The sequence below is a fragment of the Petromyzon marinus genome, chromosome 41, assembly GCF_048934315.1.
Source record: "Petromyzon marinus isolate PM22_M1 ecotype Great Lakes invasive population chromosome 41, UKy_Petmar_22M1.pri1.0, whole genome shotgun sequence".
NCBI classification, from domain to species: domain Eukaryota; kingdom Metazoa; phylum Chordata; class Hyperoartia; order Petromyzontiformes; family Petromyzontidae; genus Petromyzon; species Petromyzon marinus.
The window spans coordinates 11,922,034-11,941,514 of NC_133707.1; the positions used below are offsets into that span (position 1 = coordinate 11,922,034).

General features: G+C 53.6%; 1 protein-coding gene across 5 annotated transcripts in view; it reads right to left on the reverse strand.

Moving 5' to 3' along the window:
* Positions 1 to 503: 503 nt before the first annotated feature.
* LOC116950982 (protein FAM13A-like) overlaps positions 504 to 19,481 on the reverse strand; it is a 72,047-nt gene continuing 53,069 nt past the window's right edge. For 4 of the 5 annotated variants that reach the window (XM_076073395.1, XM_076073396.1, XM_032969232.2 and 1 more), the window contains 12 exons: positions 18,952 to 19,036; positions 17,005 to 17,118; positions 13,836 to 14,007; positions 13,158 to 13,362; positions 12,179 to 12,323; positions 11,357 to 11,438; positions 9,846 to 10,246; positions 8,713 to 8,796; positions 7,663 to 7,758; positions 7,270 to 7,550; positions 6,711 to 6,812; positions 504 to 5,824 (listed from right to left, as the gene is read on the reverse strand). In XM_076073395.1, the coding sequence (XP_075929510.1) occupies positions 5,698 to 5,824; positions 6,711 to 6,812; positions 7,270 to 7,550; positions 7,663 to 7,758; positions 8,713 to 8,796; positions 9,846 to 10,246; positions 11,357 to 11,438; positions 12,179 to 12,323; positions 13,158 to 13,362; positions 13,836 to 14,007; positions 17,005 to 17,118; positions 18,952 to 19,036 (1,894 nt within the window). In that variant the 3' untranslated portion in view covers positions 504 to 5,697. The remainder of the gene's footprint in view (positions 5,825 to 6,710; positions 6,813 to 7,269; positions 7,551 to 7,662; positions 7,759 to 8,712; positions 8,797 to 9,845; positions 10,247 to 11,356; positions 11,439 to 12,178; positions 12,324 to 13,157; positions 13,363 to 13,835; positions 14,008 to 17,004; positions 17,119 to 18,951; positions 19,037 to 19,481) is intronic. The other variant, XM_076073398.1, reaches the window with a different exon arrangement.

Genomic DNA, 19,481 nt, shown 5'->3' on the forward strand with positions numbered 1-19,481 from the left:
AATCGGAGGTGCGAGGGGAAACACTAAACACAAAAAGACGTTATAAATAAATGAGTTTTCAATCTAGATGATTTAAAAGTGCAGGAGCCACACTTGGTGTGCGAGTCGTGGTCACAACCTGCCCGAGCCGGTGACCCAGCGGGGCAGCCGGCGGCTCCTGGGGCAGCGAGCGGCTCCTCGCTATTGGGGAGGTCGTGAGTTCAAATCCTGGTTGGGGGGATTGATACAGCCCATCATCCCTTCCTCCGGGGTCGATAAAATGAGTACCACTGTGGGGAAATAAACAGTGGGTGTCTGATGGATCAACTCCCCCTCCAACCCCCCCTTCCCACGGACATAGGAACGTGGAATTTCGACCACTGGCTTTGAATGTTGTAAACAAGAGATAAGCACCAATGCCCCAACGTGGCTCACGTCAGCTGAAGAGTCACGCTGGGGATGGCAGCGAGCAACCACACTCATCATCAGCCGCCCAGACATCATCAGCTGCTCACACGTTGCCAAACAGTGACAGGGGTGGGGGTTTATTCGTTATTCTTTGGGGGAAGGAAAATAAAAAAAGAGAATACATTACGAAAACAACCTTAACTTTGTCACAACAAGTCAGTATCAACACATTGTATATATTTTAGAAAAAATAGAACAGCAATGACAATAACAACAAGCGATCGATGATGATGACGATAGTAATAATACTCGGGAGGGGAAACATTCAGGACGACGAGAGCTCCGCAGAGCTCGTAAACGGCACACGCGGCGCGCACGGCAAAGACGACGACGCCAGCGGCAGCAGCAGCAGCAGCAGGAACCTGGATTCTCAGCGGCGAGCTTCAGCAATGGACAGAGACGGCATCTCCACTCCCACCTGCTGTTACGATGAGTATAATTATCATCATCGTAATTATTATCATCATCGTTACGCAAGCGGGCAAGAGAAGCAACAAGTTGCTCAGCTGTTTGAGCCGAGGGCATTATCAGCCCCGTGCGTGGTGGGGGAGAGGGTTCCGAGTTTGAGTCGTGGCCGAGGTGGCTCCATGGGGGATGTTAAAGGGGGGGGGGGAGGAGCCGCGAGGGAAGCCACGCGGCTCGGGAGGCCACACGTCCGCATGCGGTGGCGAGGGGCGCTCCCCTAGCACGGCGCACAGCGAGCGTCGGCGCCAACGCCAAGCGCGCCGTGTCACAGTCGGTTCGGGCAGCCCTCGTTTGGCACAATGCGCAGACGCGTCCCGGGCGTACGGGCGCGGCACCCTCGCTGTGCCGCTGTCTCGCGACTCGACTTAACGGCGTTGAATTCGCCTTGCGAGCAAACTCCCAACAGCACGCGCTCCACTCGGTGACCGTTTGGTCGCTAACGAACTTAAAACACAAAGATTCACCCTCCCCCCCAATAGCAAAACAGACTGTTGGGGAAAGTGCTGTTAGCGAGCACCTATTATGAAGGCCGACACGGCACACGACGGATTGGGTGGCCAGCACCACGCCCGGCCGCCTTTGTCTCCCTAATGACGTTTACACACCCGCACCAGGTACTCATTTGAGGCGGAGTCGACCTAGGGGAGGCTCATGGCCGGTTTGGATAATCGTCACTGGTGGTGGCCGAGAGAGGGAATCGAACTTGAGTGGCCGGGGTTGGAGCGTAGCGCACGAGCACACAATACCCACACTCCCGTTTCAATAAATAAGTGAAATTGGCGAGCTTGGTGAAACCGTCTCGCCAGGTGAGGCAGCTACCGAGAACCCAGGTCCACGGTTGGGGCCGTCACGCGGCAGGCGGAGGAGGGGAGGGGGGTTCGAGGTCGAAGGCCGCCCGAGCGCCGACTCGGCCCTCGCGGGGGCGACCTCAAGCCCGCGCGACCACGGCCTCCCCCCCCCCCCCCCCGCAAGAGCGCTCGCCATCGTCCGTCGAAACCGCGGGGTTCTGGGAGTGAGCTCGGGATGGACGGGTGGAGGGGGACGGGGGAGCGAGAGCAGATGTCGGATGCCGCTGCAAGAGCCTCGCGCACTCGCCGCGACGTCTTGCGGAACCACCACCGCCACCACCGCGCTGCTGGGTACTTCTGCCGCTGCACACGGGAGGGCACGGGGTGTGACCTCGTGTGGGGAGGGGGGGGGTGTGACCTCGTGTGGGGAGGGGCGTCGGTGAGATGCCACCTCGCTTAAAAAAGAGTGTCGCTTCATGCCAAAGTCTAGACAGGTTTGTGTGTTATAATAGGGGTTTTCCCTTTTTTTCTGGCAACAAAACTGAAACCTTTTTACAAGGATTCATGTCTGCATTAACCACAATACCTGCAGTCAAAATGCAAACAAAAAACATACTACGATAATATATGCATTGTCCTTGAAACTGATTGGTCCACACCAAGGGACGGCTTTCTTTTGAGCCTCGACCCAATTGGTGCTCGACCAGATGACGCCAGAAGGCGTCACACAGCTCAAAGACAATGCACTATCAAAGTAATGAGGGCTCGGGGTGAGCATCTACATCATTAGACCTCCTTTGCCAGTATCAAAATATAATAATAGGGTTTTCCCCCTTTTTTTCTGGCAACAAAACTGAAACCTTTAACCACAATACCTGCAGTCAAATGTTTGCATTTTGACTGCAGGTATTGTGGTTAATGCAGACATGAATCCTTGTAAAAAGGTTTCAGTTTTGTTGCCAGAAAAAAAGGGGGAAAAACGCTATTCTTATATTTTGGTACTGGCAAAGGAGGTCTAATGATGTAGATGCTCACCCCGAGCCCTCATTACTTTGATAGTGCATTGTTTTTGAGCTGTGTGACGCCTTCTGTCGTCATCTGGTCGAGCACCAATTGGGTCGAGGCTCAAAAGAAAGCCGTCCCTTGGTGTGGACCAATCAGTTTCAAGGACAATGCATATATTATCATAGTATGTTTTTGTTTGCATTTTGACTGCAGGTATTGTGGTTAATGCAGACATGAATCCTTGTAAAACGGTTTCAGTTTTGTTGCCAGAAAAAAGGGGAAAAACCCTATTATTACATTTTGGTACTGGTAAAGGAGGTCTAATGAGGTTGTGTTTTTTTTTCTCCAAATTATCCCATCGACGCACGATGGGAGGTGAACTCGTAAGTAAGGGGCGATTTTGAATGCCAGCCGCTGCGAATAGGTGACCACAACGCACGTCGAAAGGACGTGGTGCTGGTTAATCCGCGTTTCCACGACACTCACACGAGCCACCCTCGCATTGCCACGGGGATCGTTTGGACGCGACGCGTCTAGACCCAGGGCAGAGAGACGCCGGGAGAGGCGTTCGCCCCAGTTACTGGGGTCACCGCACAGCCCCCCGGCGTGCAGACCCTTCAGCTGCGTTCAAACTCGGGAAATAGTTCTGACCATGCTCGTTCCAGTGCAGACTGAGCTCGCCAGAGACAAACAAATCCGTGTCTCGCAGAAGGAAGGCCATCCAACGCTCTGCCACCAATGTGCACCTGCTGACGTCTTGATGGTCCGGTCAGCAGAACGAACTCAACTCATCTACTTTTGTTCCGGAACAGCTTTGGTTACGATCGCATGTTCAGAACAAAATCTGTGGGGGCTCAATTTTGTTGAACTTTACTCTCACGTCATCGCAGCTCTGAGTGGTGAGGGGGGAGGGGGGCGGCGTGCGGTGAGGTGGGGGCATCCGCCTGTCTTTGGGGCTATCTCCCCGCCGCTAAGTTCGTACCGACAGCGGCGCACTGCGCCCCTCTAACACCGACGGCCAGCGACACTCGAGGGGCACACACGGCACAAATCACGGCTAACACACACACACACGCGATACGGCTACACGCGGGGTCAGCACAAACGCGGGGGGTGGGGGGGCTCTGCTCGGGCACTAACGCTCAGCCCGAGCTCCAAATCGTGGCCTCTAACGCCATCAATTTAGTTTCGTTCGCAATGCCAGACAAGGCTCTAATCTCGTTACGGTCCGATGCAGGCCGAGTCAGTATTGCCATCAGCTGTCGCTTTAGCGAGGCATTAATTTGAGTCGATTTTGCTCCATTTAATCGGGAAAAAAAGTTTCCGCTTTTTGTCGATATAAATGAATTGTCAAAGTGCCCAACAAACGTTTAAAAAAAGTTTACAATAACTACCACCTTAAAAAGTTTATTTATTATTTATAGTTCTACTGTGTGTTGAAAGCAATGTTTGCCGGCTAGTGTTAATCATGTTAAAACTATTTTAGCATAACATTAATAATCATAGTTTTAATCAGTTTCTTCACAATGTTCAGGATAGCTTAAGTTTATCTTAACATGGAATCAATAACAATCACTTTTCTTTTCCTTCAAAAGCCGGTGACTGACTCGTAACTGCTATGATTCGCCAGCAGTCTTCGCGCGTGTCCATCGACAGGAAGCGACGCGTTAGGATCGGGCCACTTACGGCCACGATGCTGCCCCACAATACAAAGCGTGCTCACCCACTGGACACGACAGACGACGTAAAAGCGCATGCTGTTTGGCAAGTGCGCCGGGCGGCACCGCTCCGGACGCTTCGCCGGCGCCTCCCTCCCTAGCGGGACGAGACAACGACGGTGGTGGTGACGGCGATGGTGGCGGTGATGATGGTGGCGGTGTGGCGGGGCGGCGGTGGTAGCGGTGGTGGCACCGGCGGTGGCGGTCGTGGTGGTGGCCGTGGGGCGGGTGTTCTGTAAAACGGGGAGGATTCCGATTGACGGCGTCCAATTCCGCTGAGGCTCGCGGCTGTAGAATACGAGATTAAAGAAATCCAAAGAAAACTTGTATAACAAGTAAAGTTTCAGCTACGGAGGGGTTTGCGCGGGGGGGGAATAGCGAATGAAGGAGGAAGGGACTGCCGCGCCACGCGAAACGCTGCACGGCCATGGAAACCAAACACGACGCGGACTCCGTCTCCGAGCGACCCACGTGACGCCGCCTCCTCTCCCCCCTGCAATCACCAGGACGCGCTTCGTGTTACAGTGGCAGCAGCAGACTGCGGGTCATGCACTGCCCCGCCGCTGGCGTTCACCAGCGGTGTCACGGTGTGCAACTGCATTAGGTCAAGTGACTTAGCTTCAACACTTGGTGTTTTTTTTTTATAATTTATGTATTTTCTTAAAACAAGGAATCCACCCAAAAATCTGAGTGGAGATCCGATGGATGAATTTGCATTGTCGACCATGAACGTTTTCTCTCGACGGTTAAAACTCTCACCCGCCGTGCGTGGTTCACACGGGATAGGGGTTTTGGGGTGCAGGGAAAGGAAGGGCCGGAAAACGTAAAGGAATGTGAATCGGGCGGGAGAAAATGCCGGTCAGCCCAACCTGTGATGAAAGTCACTCCCTGTCGTACACAAGAGTGAGGGAGTGAGGAGGCACGAGACGGAGAGCGACGGGCGAAAGACCGAGCCTGCCGCAGAGGATTTTATAAGCGGCTCTTTCTGGTGGTAACCAGTTAGGGGAAAGAAAGGAGGAGATGGTAACGATTGACTCGAGCGCATGTGTTGTTTGCGTGGTGTTGCTGTCGTTGGCCGAGGGGTGGGTAGAGCTCAGACGCGCGCACACGCGCCCATACGCGCATACAGACACTGCGCGGTCGATGGCAAGAACACAACTCGACGCATAACGGGTCCCGGAGAGGAGTGCGCCATTGCCGCCGCCGCCGCCGCCAGATGGTTGTCGCCGGCCAGGCGAGTTGGCGGGACCGCACTCGTCACGGCCGAAGCGTGGTTAGACGGTGACGGCGCTCGTGCCCTGCTTGCCGATGAGAGCCTCGAGCAGGCGCAGCTTCGCCTTGGCGTGCTTGTACTCGGTGTACTGCTCCGCGAGCGTCGAGCGGTCCTCCTTTGCCACGTTCCTGCACGCAGCGTGGGGACCGCGGCACCGCAAGCGTTCAGTTCCACCCACCCCGGTGAATGCCGCGCCCGCGCCGCTCACGCCGTCCTCAAGCGGCTGACAGAGATGTGTGGCGATTCGTCCCGTTGTCGACAGACGCGTTCACGCATCGTCTCCAACGATCGGACGGAAAATGAACATTTCCCAACATATCGCTTGTGGAGGTGCATCTCTATCATTGACTGTGGGGGGGCGGTAGAGGTCGAGAGATGAATGAGTGACCTCCCATGAGGGGGAAGGGAGCATAAACTGGGGGCTTTGATCGAGAACCTCGGTTGCTGTGCTGTCAGCGAGCGTCTGTTAAGGCTGCATGATGCACGACAGACGGTGCGGCCGGCACCATCCAAGCCAGGCCATCTCTGTTTCCGGTAGTAATGAGCAACGCACTGTCAGTATCCACAAATTGCATCTGGCGTCCACTGCAAGAAACTTGCCATCCGGTCATCCTCGCAGCAGCGGATTTTGGCTATAGCCATCGAACAATGACGGTCACTGCATCGTGCGGTTTCAGACGCGCTTCTGCGGCCGCCTGGAACACTCCTCCTTCCGATATTAGGAAGCCACTGGAGCTTTGCACTTTTAAATAATCTAGACTGACAACTAATTTCTTTAAAACAGCAATTTGCATTTCATTTGTTGTCCTTCCCTCGCACCTTCGATTAGTGGGGTTGGCTACGTACGGTGCGAAAGAAGTTCGACATACATAGTGCCTCTTACTTTACCGTAAGGGATCTCCCGACATAGGAATGTGGAATGTCCACAAGATGAGGGCGTTTGCCCGAGCACGGCCGCGTGCAGGGACATACTTGGACTTGAGTGGGGCCTGCGACGAGGCCTGCTGCCCGTACCGGCCGGTGTGCCGGTAGAACGAGTCCTCAAAGTCGCGCAGCAGCTTGCGCAGGCGGCGCTTGTCCGAGCGCGTGGTGCGGAGGTGCTCCATCAACTCCTCCCTGCGCACACAAAAAATACAAAGATCCCCCCCCATCTATAGCCTCAACAGACCGTTAGCGAGGAGCGCCTATGCAAGGCCGGCATGGCACACGAGGGGGCGGGTGGCCGGCATCATGCTCGGCAACATTTGTCTACAGAGTGGCTGTGTTTACACATTGTGCCAGGTACTCATTTGAGGCCGAGCCGAACTAGGGGAGGCCCACGACCGGTTCATATAATTGTCACCGGTGTTGACCATGAGCGGAAATCGGACTCTGGTCGCCGGATTCGTAGCGCAGCGTGTTAACCCGCTGCACTACCGCTCTCCGCACGCGCACGGACACTCAGGTCCAGAAGTCGCACAGATACAGCAGCACGGCCTCACACGGCCACCACCACACGATGGCGAGTTCAGCGACCGCCCCCACATGCGGCACGCAAGCGAGCGTTCCCCTGCTGCGTGCGCACGGCACGTACCGCGAGGCGGCGTGCAGCGTGGAGAGCGACGGGTCGGGCCGCACGCGCGCCAGCTTGCAGCTGCTGCCGCAGCTCTCCTCCAGCGGGGAAACGAAGCCGTCCGTGTCCTGCTCCTCGTCCTCCGGCAGAAGGCGGCGCGGCGCAAACGGCGGTGGCGTCGCCGTCGTCACTGGAGCCGCCGCCGTGGGTGCCGCCGGCGACGGCGGCTCCCGCGCCGGGGCCGGGCGCGCCGCGCGAACCGCCTTGCCGTCGTCCTCCTCATCCGTGCCCTCCTCCTCCTCCTGTGGCGCACGGTTCGTTCGTTTGTTCGCTCGTTAGGTACAGCCGGCAGGGACGTGGTGCAGAGCGAACGCGGCAAACCGAGGAGGTGGCGGCGAGCGGTGGAGCGCTTACGATGATGGGGATGGCGCGCGCTCGCACCAGCAGCGTCTTGACGGAGCGGTAGCGGTCGTACAGTGGCTTCACCTTGTGCTTCTCCTGGCGCGTCGTCTGGAGTGGCGCACGCACACACAGGCAGGCGGACAGAATACGTGTTACTCCACCGCACACCAAATAACAAACCCGCAAGGTTGCGCGATGGCCTGGCCTGCAAGCACACTTGAGGCGATTATTGGAATGGTTCTGTCAATGGACTATCGTGTGTGTGTGGCTGCACAATCTTAAGGTAATTTATCGGGCAGGAAAGTGGACTGGCCAGGCAAGTTTGAGTCAAGTTGTGCTCTCCAAATAGTTAGCAACAGCATGGGGGGATGGGATGGAATGCCTCTTGCCTTCTTTGGGAATTAAGCCTACACCAATTCACACTCAGCAGCGGAGTTCATGAACAGGTGGAGAGCCGCATCCCCGCTTTGCTGAACGTGGCATCTAAACGCCACCGCATCACCAAGACGTTGAGGGGAAATCGACAATTCCACTCACAGCGGCATAATTATCCTCTGCTGGATGAACCCGGAGGCAGTTGCTGGTTAAGAAACTCCGCCGGGGTTGCAATCAACTTGGCAATGATAATTGCGGAGCGCCTCTGAATCGCATCTTTGATTTACTGGCGCTCGAGTCTCATTAAACTATGAATGATGAAAATTACAGTATTTTTTAATCAACCAGGTAAGGCCCATTGAGCTATTGAACTCTTTTTCAGAAGCGACCTGGCCACAAATTATAGCTCAATGAAGTGGCTAATCACGTGGACATTTATTGCATGTTTTCACATGTGGAGGGAAGAACCAGAGGACGCGGAGAAAAATACATGCGACCACGGGGAGAGACATGCGAACTCCAAAATAGACAGCAAGCGTCAGGGTCCTGATCGAACCCACGACTTCTTGTATACCCGGCAAGGAGGATAACAGCTCGCCAACGTAGTACCCCATTGCCTTTGCGTGGAGCAGGCGGGCGTGAGGCGGGCAAGCTGGGTGCGAACGAAAGGCGGGAGGAGGTAGTTACCGGTCGGCCATGAATGCTCTCGAAGTACAGCAGGCTCTTCTGGATGGCCACCTTCTCGGCTGCGATCTGTTCCCTCGTCATCTCCTGCGAGAGGCAACATGCAAAGCGCGCGTCGCTACGGAACGTCCTCCCGGCCCCGAGAGGGAGAGCCCCGCTAAGCCCGCGCGAGCGTCAGCTGGATCGACGGGCACGGCTGCCCGCTGCGCAGCACGCATCTGCTCTGGGGTTGCGGTGTCAGTGGGTGCACCGCGCTCGCATAGTGATATCGGAAGCAGTCTCATGTGTGCGTTAAAGCTTTGACTGTATCTGTAATAAAGCCAGATATGATGAAAAAAGAAGAGGGTTTATCCTTTCTGGCAAAAACACACCTTTTGCAAGACATCAACTCTGCATTAACCACACACGCTTGTGGTAAAATATGCAAACAAACATACTCCAAGAATATATGTACCGTCTTTGAAACTACTTGGCCTACACTAGAGATAGACTTTATTATAGCCTTGTTTCACCAGTGTTAGACCAGAGAATGGCAAAAGGCAAACAAGTACAATGGGGATGCAAATATCAAAGCATTAATAACTCGGGGTGAGCACTTAGATCTATGGGACCTTTTGCCAGCATTATATTTTTTATAATCTTGATACTGGCAAACATGTCCAATAGATAAAGCCAGATATTGTGAACATACAGATGAATGAAGGCCTTCAGTATGACCCCCCCCCATAGGCATTGCTGGGACGATTTTGATATTTTGACTGGGGTTTTTACTAATTAGTGGAAATGCCCTAAGGCAGGTATGCATGCTGATGGCCACACCACTCCATGACCTTTTAAGCCAGCCTTAATAGGCGCTCACCATCAGCATTAGCCCCCAAAGACAAAGATCCAACGTATAGGTTTCAACAGACCGTTGGGGCAAGTGCTGTTAGCGAGCACCTATGAAGGCCTGAACTTTACACGAGGGAGTGGGTGGTCAACACCACGCCCGGCCGCCTTTAACTCCCCAGTACGGATTTTTGCACACCGCCTAAGGTACAGAGTCGACACTAGCCCCCACACTGCGTAACGCACACACACACACACACGCACTCTGTGTCGCAGTGCAAGCCATGTATTCGGGGCCAGCCGCTAACCTTGGGACTGTCCGGTCGTGCTGCTTGCTGCCTCTTCTCCTTCAGACGGAGCTCGATCGCCTCCATCGTCTGCTCCACCGTGGGCCTCTCTGCCCTGGGCTTCTCCGCCGTGGGCCTGTGGGCAAGCTTGGGCTGCTCCGTGCCTCGCCGCGAGGCTTTGGGGGACCCGGCGGGGGAGCTGTCCGCCCGCACCGTCCCCTCCGGCGTGTCTGCCTCTGCCGAGGGCACCTCCGTCGAGGGGATCTCTGCCGAGGGCAGCTCAACCGTAGGGAACTCCGGGAGGAGGCTCAGCTCGCAGGGCCGGCTGGAGCCAAAGCTCCGCGGGAGGGTGTTGCTGCGCTGTCGCGTCAGGGCATCCCTGCCACTCAGCGTCTCCTCCTGCGACTGCTTTAGCCTGAGCTCTGTGTTTACAAAGCAACACAAGCAGGTTTACGTTGGTTAGCCGTCATCATCATCGTCACCATCGTCGGACATGATCTATCCACTGCTGGACGAAGTCATCCCAAAGTCGGTCTCGTGATGCAAGGATCCAAATCTAGCTCCTGCGCACAAGCTCCATTTCCATGGGGGAAGGGCGCAATTGCATCCGTGTTGCCTCCTTGCAGCTTTTGCTCCACCAATAGTCTTGACAACCGGCCACTGTCCCTTCCTGTGGCTCGTGCTGCCCGAGTCACTTCCTCGTCTCTAATACTCGATACGATGAGCAATGACTCATCGTATTGAGCGATGAGTCATCGTATTCGGGCCAAACATGTAAATCCCCCATGCTTGTCTGTGCACTCAATGCGCTCATGAGAGTTAACCGAGGTGAACGCAATCGCTCGTGTTCATCTCACTGCTGCGATTGGTGTAATCTTCACATCTGGGATTCTAAGCTGACTGCGGTGACCTCTGTGTGTGTCTGTAAGCAGTACTGCAGGAGGAACCACGATCCCAAAGCCTCTGTCATCTCCTCGCCGGTGTTGACACTCCACTCCCCACAGTCCACACCGCCCATTCGCATTCCAGCTGGAGCGCACGCGAAACACGCACGACAGGCACACCCTTGCTATTAACAAGGCACAGCCCTGCAACCACTGGCTCACAGCGCTGCTGGTAAGAAGATCATCTGCTATAGGGAGCTCTATATAAACTTCTCTTTAAGAGGGCAGTTTATGGCTAACTCTTCCACACCGGCCAGAAGTCTTGGAAGAGGTGGAAGTTCCGACACTTTATCCCACCACACGCGGCCTGTCGTTCGATAGAATTGAACCGGCGACCTCTGTATTGGAAGTCCGCTGTGCCGACCATTACACCACTACTGTGGCAGCATCATTTGTCACAGGAGTGTGGCGAAGGCAGAGTGATTCACCCAGTATGACTCGCATACAGTGTGACTCATACTAAGCATGACTCGCACAGAGTGTGACTCAGACACAGCGTGAACTCGTTCTAAGCATGACTTTGCACTCAGCTTGACTCTAAGCAAAGGATAAATCTGCAGGCGGTGACGCGTCGAGTGGAGACGTCACCTCTGAGCTGCTTGCGCGAGCGAGCAAGGTCGTTCATCCACTTGAGAACTTCCGGGTTGGTGACTTTATCACTGTGACTTGGCTGCATCACACACAAGCACACAACACCAAGGGGGGTGTTGTCCATCATCATCACCGCCACCTCTTCTAGTATTCGCGAAGATGACTGTGTAGGTTTTCACAGTTCTGCTGCGTAGCCCTCCGCTGCATTCATGGGTTGTGCCACATGTTGTTCGTCACGCCAAACAACACGTGGCACAACGCGATCACAACAGGAGGCGCCACTCGCTAACATTCCCTGCTTCACTGAACGAGGGCTCCCCGCGTGGCACGTCAGCCTCTTGCACGTGCATTGGTTTACAACGCCGTGTAGATTTCTAAAGAAAACTACACTTTTTTCAGTCTCTAAACGTTTGCCAAATTAAGTCAAAACCAAAACATAATGACGGGTGTTTTATTCGTGCAGTCCATTGATGACGGGGCTTAGGTCAGCCACTCGCTTCACTTGAGAACCTGGTTTAACTACCGGTGGCTGAACCAAGGAGCCAAAACCAGGATGTCAGCCGTGCCGGCTCAGTTTCTGTCGCCCATCACCAGGACCGCTTCGAGGGGGCGGGGGAAAATGTAGTTCTTTGCCCGAGGCCTAACACAAAAAAAGGTCCTCGCAATGGTCCGGTATTTGTCGGAATTTTGCAAAGAGGCACCATGTTGTGTTCTGCTCTGAACCTCTGGGGAGCCTCTGGGCGGCCCTGCCTATATCGCGGAGTTGTGTGGCATGGCGAGAGGCACGGGGAGAAGCGCGGGGAGAGGCGCGGGACCTACCCGATAGCGGTGCTCCTCCTGGAAGCGTTCCTCGAAGCGCCGGATCTTCTTCTTCAGGCTCTGGATTCGCTTCGAAAGCTGCGATGATGTCACCTCCTCCTTGTCGTGCTCCTCCTCGCGGGAGCCCAGCGACGATGACCTGGGCCTGCCGAGGAGGAGAAGGCCACACCCCTTGTCACCCGAGAAGTCGTTGAGGCCCAGGTGAGCGCATGTTTCACCAGGCCACGCCGTGTGGCAGGACTGGGCGCGTCACGACCAGCACTGAACACGTACCGCGTCATGTGTCATCGTGATGTCACAACGTCCGTACACGTGACCGCTAACCTGCACCTTGTCGACTGGTCTCACCTCCCTCTTGTTTATCTCCCTTTCATCTCACAAATCTCTTTTATCTAGTCTACAGAGCTCTCATCTACCCAAATCTCTGTCTGTCAATGTCTTGGCGAGCCGTATCTCTCAGCGGACCATGGCTCGGTGGGCCACTTCCAAGACCCACACCGCAGGCCCCCGGGGCAGGAGCCCGCCATCCCGTGGCGTGTGGTTGGGCGCCTACACTGCGCACACGCCGCACCTTTCCGATATTGTCACCAAGACATTTCATAGTGACCCATTCTTTGCCATATTAAATCAATTATCTTTACGTTAAATTGTGTTCAAAATGTAAGTCATTTTAAAAAAATTAAACGCTGGCCCACAAGGGGACAGCCAAAGAGCTGCAAGGGGGGAAGCCAAAGAGCCGCAGGTGACCCCAGGGATTTACCATCGCCTCCCTATATCTGTCGCTCCACATAAACTGTAAAGAGCATTCCTTACACGTCCCATCTGCGCTTTTGTGGCCATCTAGAACACTCTTCTTTTCCGATGTTAGGAAGCCGCTGAAAACTAATTTCTTTCTAACTGCTTTTTGTGTTTAGTACGGTGCGAAATTGAACGTACATACATAACTACATGTGCCCTGGCGACCCACCCCACCCCTCACCTCATGAAGCTGGGCAGGTTGGGTGGCGACGGCGGCGCCTCGGGGTCCGTGTGGTAGCGCTGCGAGTGGCTGAAGCTGGAGCAGCGTGGCGACAGCAGCGGGTCCGCTTCGTCCGCCAGGAGGCGGCGGATGAGGCGGCCGGGCCGGGGGGAAAGGTGCGGCTCGCTCGACTCCGAGCGCCAATCCCGGAACAACCGCACCGGCTCTGCCGGCACGAGGCGACGGGGGGCGGCACACGCGTGTAGACGTGGGGTTTGGTGCTCAACGCGTCGTAGATCGTACAGAGATCATTATCCATGCTTGCTGACCTGCCCATACTGGACATATGTGAAAAAGAGCTTCAGAGCTCATTGGATTCCTCCAGTCTAAATAAAGATTATGATTCTGCCAATCAGCATTAGTCATTGGTGAACGCGCCTCTAGGTGCGTGACAGGCGGACGGACAGGTGACGCTTTTAATACGTCAGGATGTGTGCGTGTGGGAGGGAACGCGAGCAGTGGGAGACACGGGCACATACGAGGAGGACCGCAATCAAAACCCTAGCAAGCAGTTCAGCAGCCTGCTTGTGAGCTTTACTGTCTCATGCAGGCCCAAGCCCACGGGCTAAGTAGTGTGTCGGGAGTTCCTTGTGCGCCCACCGCGCCCGGCGCACAAATAAAACACGCCGGCGTACGTACCTCCCCACTCCGTGTCTGGCGCGATGCCGGCCAGGTCCAGCAGCGGAACGTCGGTCCTGCGCGCGGTGCCGCCCACGGCCGTCTGCGAGGGCCCCCCGAGGCCCCGTTGGGGAGACGCCGATGACAGCTCTTGCTCCATGGGCACCACCTCGTTGTTGTTTTCCTCCTTCCACTACGCGAGGAGTGCGGGAAGGGGTTTGGGGGGGCAGTGAGACGTGGAACCAGCATCCGGTCGCGCCGGTCGCGGTCCACGCGGCCACCGTGGCCATCGTTGAGAACCCCCGGCCCTATCGCCAGCGCAACCCAGCGGCAGCGTTAGGTGACGCGGCGCCCTGCTGATGAGACGCCCTCCCCCCACCGTTAACAAAAACCGGCCACGGGTTTCTCTGCTTCAACAAAATGCATCTGGAAATCGGCGGTCAAGACATTGCACCGAATGACGGGAAGCAGAACGTTGTTGTTATTTTGGGGGAAATTAAACTGGTTCCATTTTTTGCTTCATCACCTACCTACTCACTTACTCACCTGAATATGAATTATTTTGTCATTTTAAAACGGATTCTTGCACAATTAATTTACCATTGTAGCACCGATTTAGGTGCCATTGTATTGCTTAAACCTGGACCCATTCATAACGAGAGCAGTTCCCAACCCCACCTTGCCTGAGTGTGAACGAAAGGAAGCCTTTTCATGGACTTGATAATAAAAATGATTTAGTTTTTATCGAGCAGCGGCATTTATGAAACTGCAATACACGGTGCTACATAATCCGCGACACACGGAGATGCGCGTATATATTAAGATATTTTTAACTGAGTGATTATACGTGTATATTAAGATATTTTTAACCGAGTGATTATACGTGTATATTAAGATATTTTTAACTGAGTGATTATACGTGTATATTAATATATGTTTAACTAAGTGATTATATGTGTGGGAGGAAGAGAGCACCTGGAGAAAACCCATATGTACAAGGGGGCAAAACTCGATCCCAAACAGGTGGAACAGATGATATCGTCCGCATTTTGCCGTACCGCCTTCTCCTGGCGAGCCAGCATACATGCACCTCCTCGATGCACACGGCAAGAGAGTTTCACAACACTTGTACGGTGACCCACCAACCCTCGCTGCCTCCCAAGTGCTGGATTACAGGCCACGTGCGTCGCCACTACTGCCGCCCGGCTGTGTCAACACGGCCGGTGCCGGTCCCTTACAGCTCGCTCACAGAGCTCACACGCAGCTTGTAAAATCGTTTAACTTTCCAGTAAAGAGCCGATTGCTTCCAACGCAGTTGTGCGGGCCAAGTCAGAAGAAGCGCTCCTATGGTGGGGGAGGGTGACGTGGCCGGCTGCTGCTGGCGCAACACACCGCTGGCACAACACGCCGCTTTTGCCGCACGTTTCCAACCGCCGGCTGCGACAATCGCTGAGCAGGGGAGCTCAATGCAGAGACGAGCGCGTTTTGATTGCTCTGCTCACGCAACCGCTTTGCCCCAACCGCACAACTCCCAAGAATGGGGGGCGCACAGTTAAGGTTGCGCGTTGCACAAGAACGTCAGAGATGCGTGCTAAAGAAAACATTCTTCGAAAAACAGCGGCAACCTCAACAATTCTGCCAACTCCCAGGTGTGATAGAGAAACACCAACCCGAAAGGAAGCCTATTTTTATAATCGTCCTGCTATTTCAAAAGCAACTTCAACCCTCGTGATACTTGGAAAGCCAAAGGGAGCTCACAACAAGTCACAAACAAACTTCTCGTGAAAGAATCGACGCAGAAGATCCCTGGCTTTGATCTTATACAAAGCTTATGGCCACAACCCCTAAATTGCATCTGCACAAACCATGACAGCAGCAGATGCAGTTACTTGGTGGATGCGACTGTGGTCACCCAGAACAGACGATGGAATACATAACGACTCGATGGCCGATTCACAAACACAGAGGCATCACCGCAACGATTCCCCACTCCGCTACTCCTAACGCAATAACCTGGCACAACCGCCTCAATGTAGAATTACATCGGTTGATCTACATTAACGAGGAGACTCAATAGCAGTACAGGGAGTTTCATAACGTCTCGTCGGTCGCTTGTCCGGTTAGACTATTGATGCACGGAGGCGGGGAAGCAGTGGATGTGCGGCAGGAATCAATGCAACTCCAGCCAGTGGGAGGCTGCGGTGCAAAACAAAGATCCCATGGAAATCCTTAACAGACTGTTGGGGCAAGTGCTGTTAGCGAGGACCTATGAAGGCCGGCACAGCACACAAGGGGGTGGGTGACCAGCACCATGCCCGGCTGCCTTTGCCTCCCCAGTGGTGATGTTTTACAAACCGTACCAGGTACTCATTTGAGGCCAAGTCGACTCAGGGGAGGCCTAGAACCGGTTCAGATAATCGTCACTGGGGTTGGCCGTGAGCAGAAATCAAACTCTGGTCGCTTGGTTCGTAGTGCAGCGTGTTAACCGCTCCACTACCGCTCCCCATGTGCGTGCCAGATACAAGTAACAATGATGGGACATTCCACTTGAACCTTTTATGAATTCTAGACTCTGAATAAATGACCTGATTTCAAAACCAGATTTCAAAGGGTCTGGAAATAGACTTTGGCCTTTTTGGTCGACTCAGCCCTTCACCTCTCCGGGGTCAATGAAGTAACACTTTGTAGGAAGGAAAAGAGTGCTTTTCCTGTAGACATACTTGTTCATGCCATACGAATGTGGAATTCCGAGGGTCAGGACTGTAAAGAGGAGATGAGAATCGGCCCGTGGTCATTTGAGCGGCAAGTTACTTTATTTTGGCCAAACAGCATCATCAGCTTATCAATGGCCACAAACGTATGACTCATTATAACCACTAGAATGTGGAAAACACTAGATCTGCTTTGCGACAAACACAGCTCAATCTCTCGCCTGCCGAAAGCATGCGACACAGTACCCTAAGCTGCAATGCAGACACGGCCACATTTCCCCTTAATGAGTGCTTATCAGCGAGCCAACACCCAGGTCCCTGATTGGGGTGTACGCCGAAATCTGTCACGCCGACGGCTACACTTTCGTCGCGACGCGGAACCCCTCTCTCCCCCCTCTTGACTTCTCCGGCAACGGCGCCCGATTTCTATAACGCCATTGGTCGTCTGCCGCCAGCGTTAAGAGCGGCCGATGCCTCACCGGGGTCCCTGGAGCCGTGCCGCGGGGCGGCAGCGGCGGCGGGCTACGTTTTTGCGTCGCGCCACGGCTCGGCTTGCGGCGGTTGCGGGGCGGCGGGGCGCGACTGGCCGTCAGCTGTGCGACACGACAAATAAAAATAAAATAAAAACAAAACCCACCGTCGCAATTCCTGATCCTGAGTCAGGTTCTCTCTCTCACGAAGAAGGCAAGGGAGGGGGGGGTCTCGTTTCACTTTTGGTCACGTCTTCATGGATGTCTGACACACATATATATGTGTTGACACACATATATATATGTGTTTGAGCGAAGGCCGGGGGAGGCTCTGTGGCTCAGCGGGTGAAGGAACAGTACTCGTGGGACTGGCAGGAGGGTACTACGGGTGCAGAGCAAGCGAGCTATGGAGCAACTGAGCAGCGCCGATGAGTACTTAGACGAGCGAGTAAGGAACAACAGACAGCAACCGTGGCAACTACTACTATTTTACCAGGTAAGGCACCACTGAACTAAAAAGCTTTTTATCAGAAGTGGCTTGGCCACAAATGATAGCTCAACGAACTGGCTTATAACGTGGAAATTTATAGTGGACAAATATTCTAAACCAGTGGTTCTTAACCGGAGGTGCACGCACTCTCTGAGGGTGCGAGATGCCCTAAACAGGGGTGCAAGACATCTCAATGTTTTTAGAATGTAAATAATCGAAATTATATATTAAAAATGGTCACGTAAGACAACTACTTTGTTTCATCAAACCTATGTTTGATGAAACAAAGTAACATTATAAGTTGTTTAACGATTGAGAACCAAAGGGGGTGCAAGGCTGCAGTAAAGGTTAAGAACCACTGCTCTAAACGCGTGATGTTGTTTCTAAATGTGGAGGGAAAAACCCGAAGACCCGGAGAAAAATCCTCGCGACCATGGGGAGAACACGCAAACTCCAAAAATACAGGTGTCAGGGTCGAATCCACAACCTCCTGTGTACCTAGCGAGGTAGTTAACATCTTGTCACCGTGGCAACTAACAGTGACAACAAGAGATGTCACCGATCTGCGGCGGACCGTGTTTATTATGATTAGTATTGTATCGTAGCGTCAAATAAACTGGTTTAATTTTGTGTTAATTATTTCTTAACCCTCCTCTTTTCCAAACATAGATGGACTCGTCCAACTGAATAACTGTCAAATCGCTCTCCGTGGTGTTAACGTTAAAAAAACGCCACTTTTTTCAAAATTTCTTGCTGTGGTTTTCACACCTGATGATGATTGCTTGTGTTGCAGTTGAAACATCGTGATAATTTTATTGTTTTATATTTTTATTATTTTATTTGTTTCCCTTCTACGTGACTTTACCAAAAGAACCAAGAATACAAAATTAAGTTTTACTCAAAATGTTTCATGATGCCCATTCCCTTGCGTGTCCATTTACCCTTCCCCGGAGCCAGATATCCAAGTCTATCCTAACCTACTCAGGCGCCCGTGTGTGGACACGCACCGTGTATCGCTACATCTTGCGAGTACCACACGACTTCACGTGTGTGTGTGTGTTGGGAAAAATAGAGAAAGGAGGGCATAACTATGGCCGGGAAGTCACGGCGCTTCATATGGAGCGACACAGCCAGGTAGCTTCCACACAGCGCTACGCAGCTGATGAAAAGGTAATGTCGCCAGACGGATGTTGGCGAGACCTCTGCTGCAAAACTTGAGCTGGCGCTGTGGTGACGTCACCGTCACTTGGTGTCGAACGGCGGTTGTTGTAATCGTTGTTGAGCAAAATATCTTGAATGATTAATGTGTAAAAAAGTGTCGGTACGTGTACTTATGTGTACACAGGTGTGTGTACGTGTGGTTACGGAACGTCGGACAAACACTCACGAGGGGTGGCTATTTCCCTCGTAGGGTCTGTCCCCCCGCGCTCCCTCGGTGTTGTTGTGGTGTTTGTCGCCATACTGACCGAGGACAGAGTCGTCGTGTTCACCATGTCAGCGAGCTCCTCTCCTTGACTTGTGTTCATCTTCTTCTTCTCTTCCTCCTCTTCCCTAGCAATCGTCAACAGCAAGGCGACGACGTCACGCACGAATACAAATACACCGCGACCACCCCCGCCAGCAAGCGGGGCAGAAAAACACGCGTTGGCAAATATTAATCCAGCTTCCTCTTGACTCAGTGTGCAAGAATAGATGGAAGCCTGCTGCTGCAGCTGCGTGGTCAGCAGGGAATCGTCAAAGCATGGGTATACAAGGCGAGCGCCAACGATCCTCTGGACAACTTCGCAGGAATGTTAGAAACCAGAACACAGCCTAAGTGATGCTTGTATGTTATTGTGGTGACCATCAGGTTCTGGGACCTGTGCTGTAATCCCGTGACCGTAGAATTATAATTTGCACGAATCGTGCCGAGTTGCTACGAGCCCGCTGTCCTTCACCGATCGCCAAGTTTCCGTTGGCTTAGCGGCGCAGCTTGTGTTACCAATGCGGCTCATGA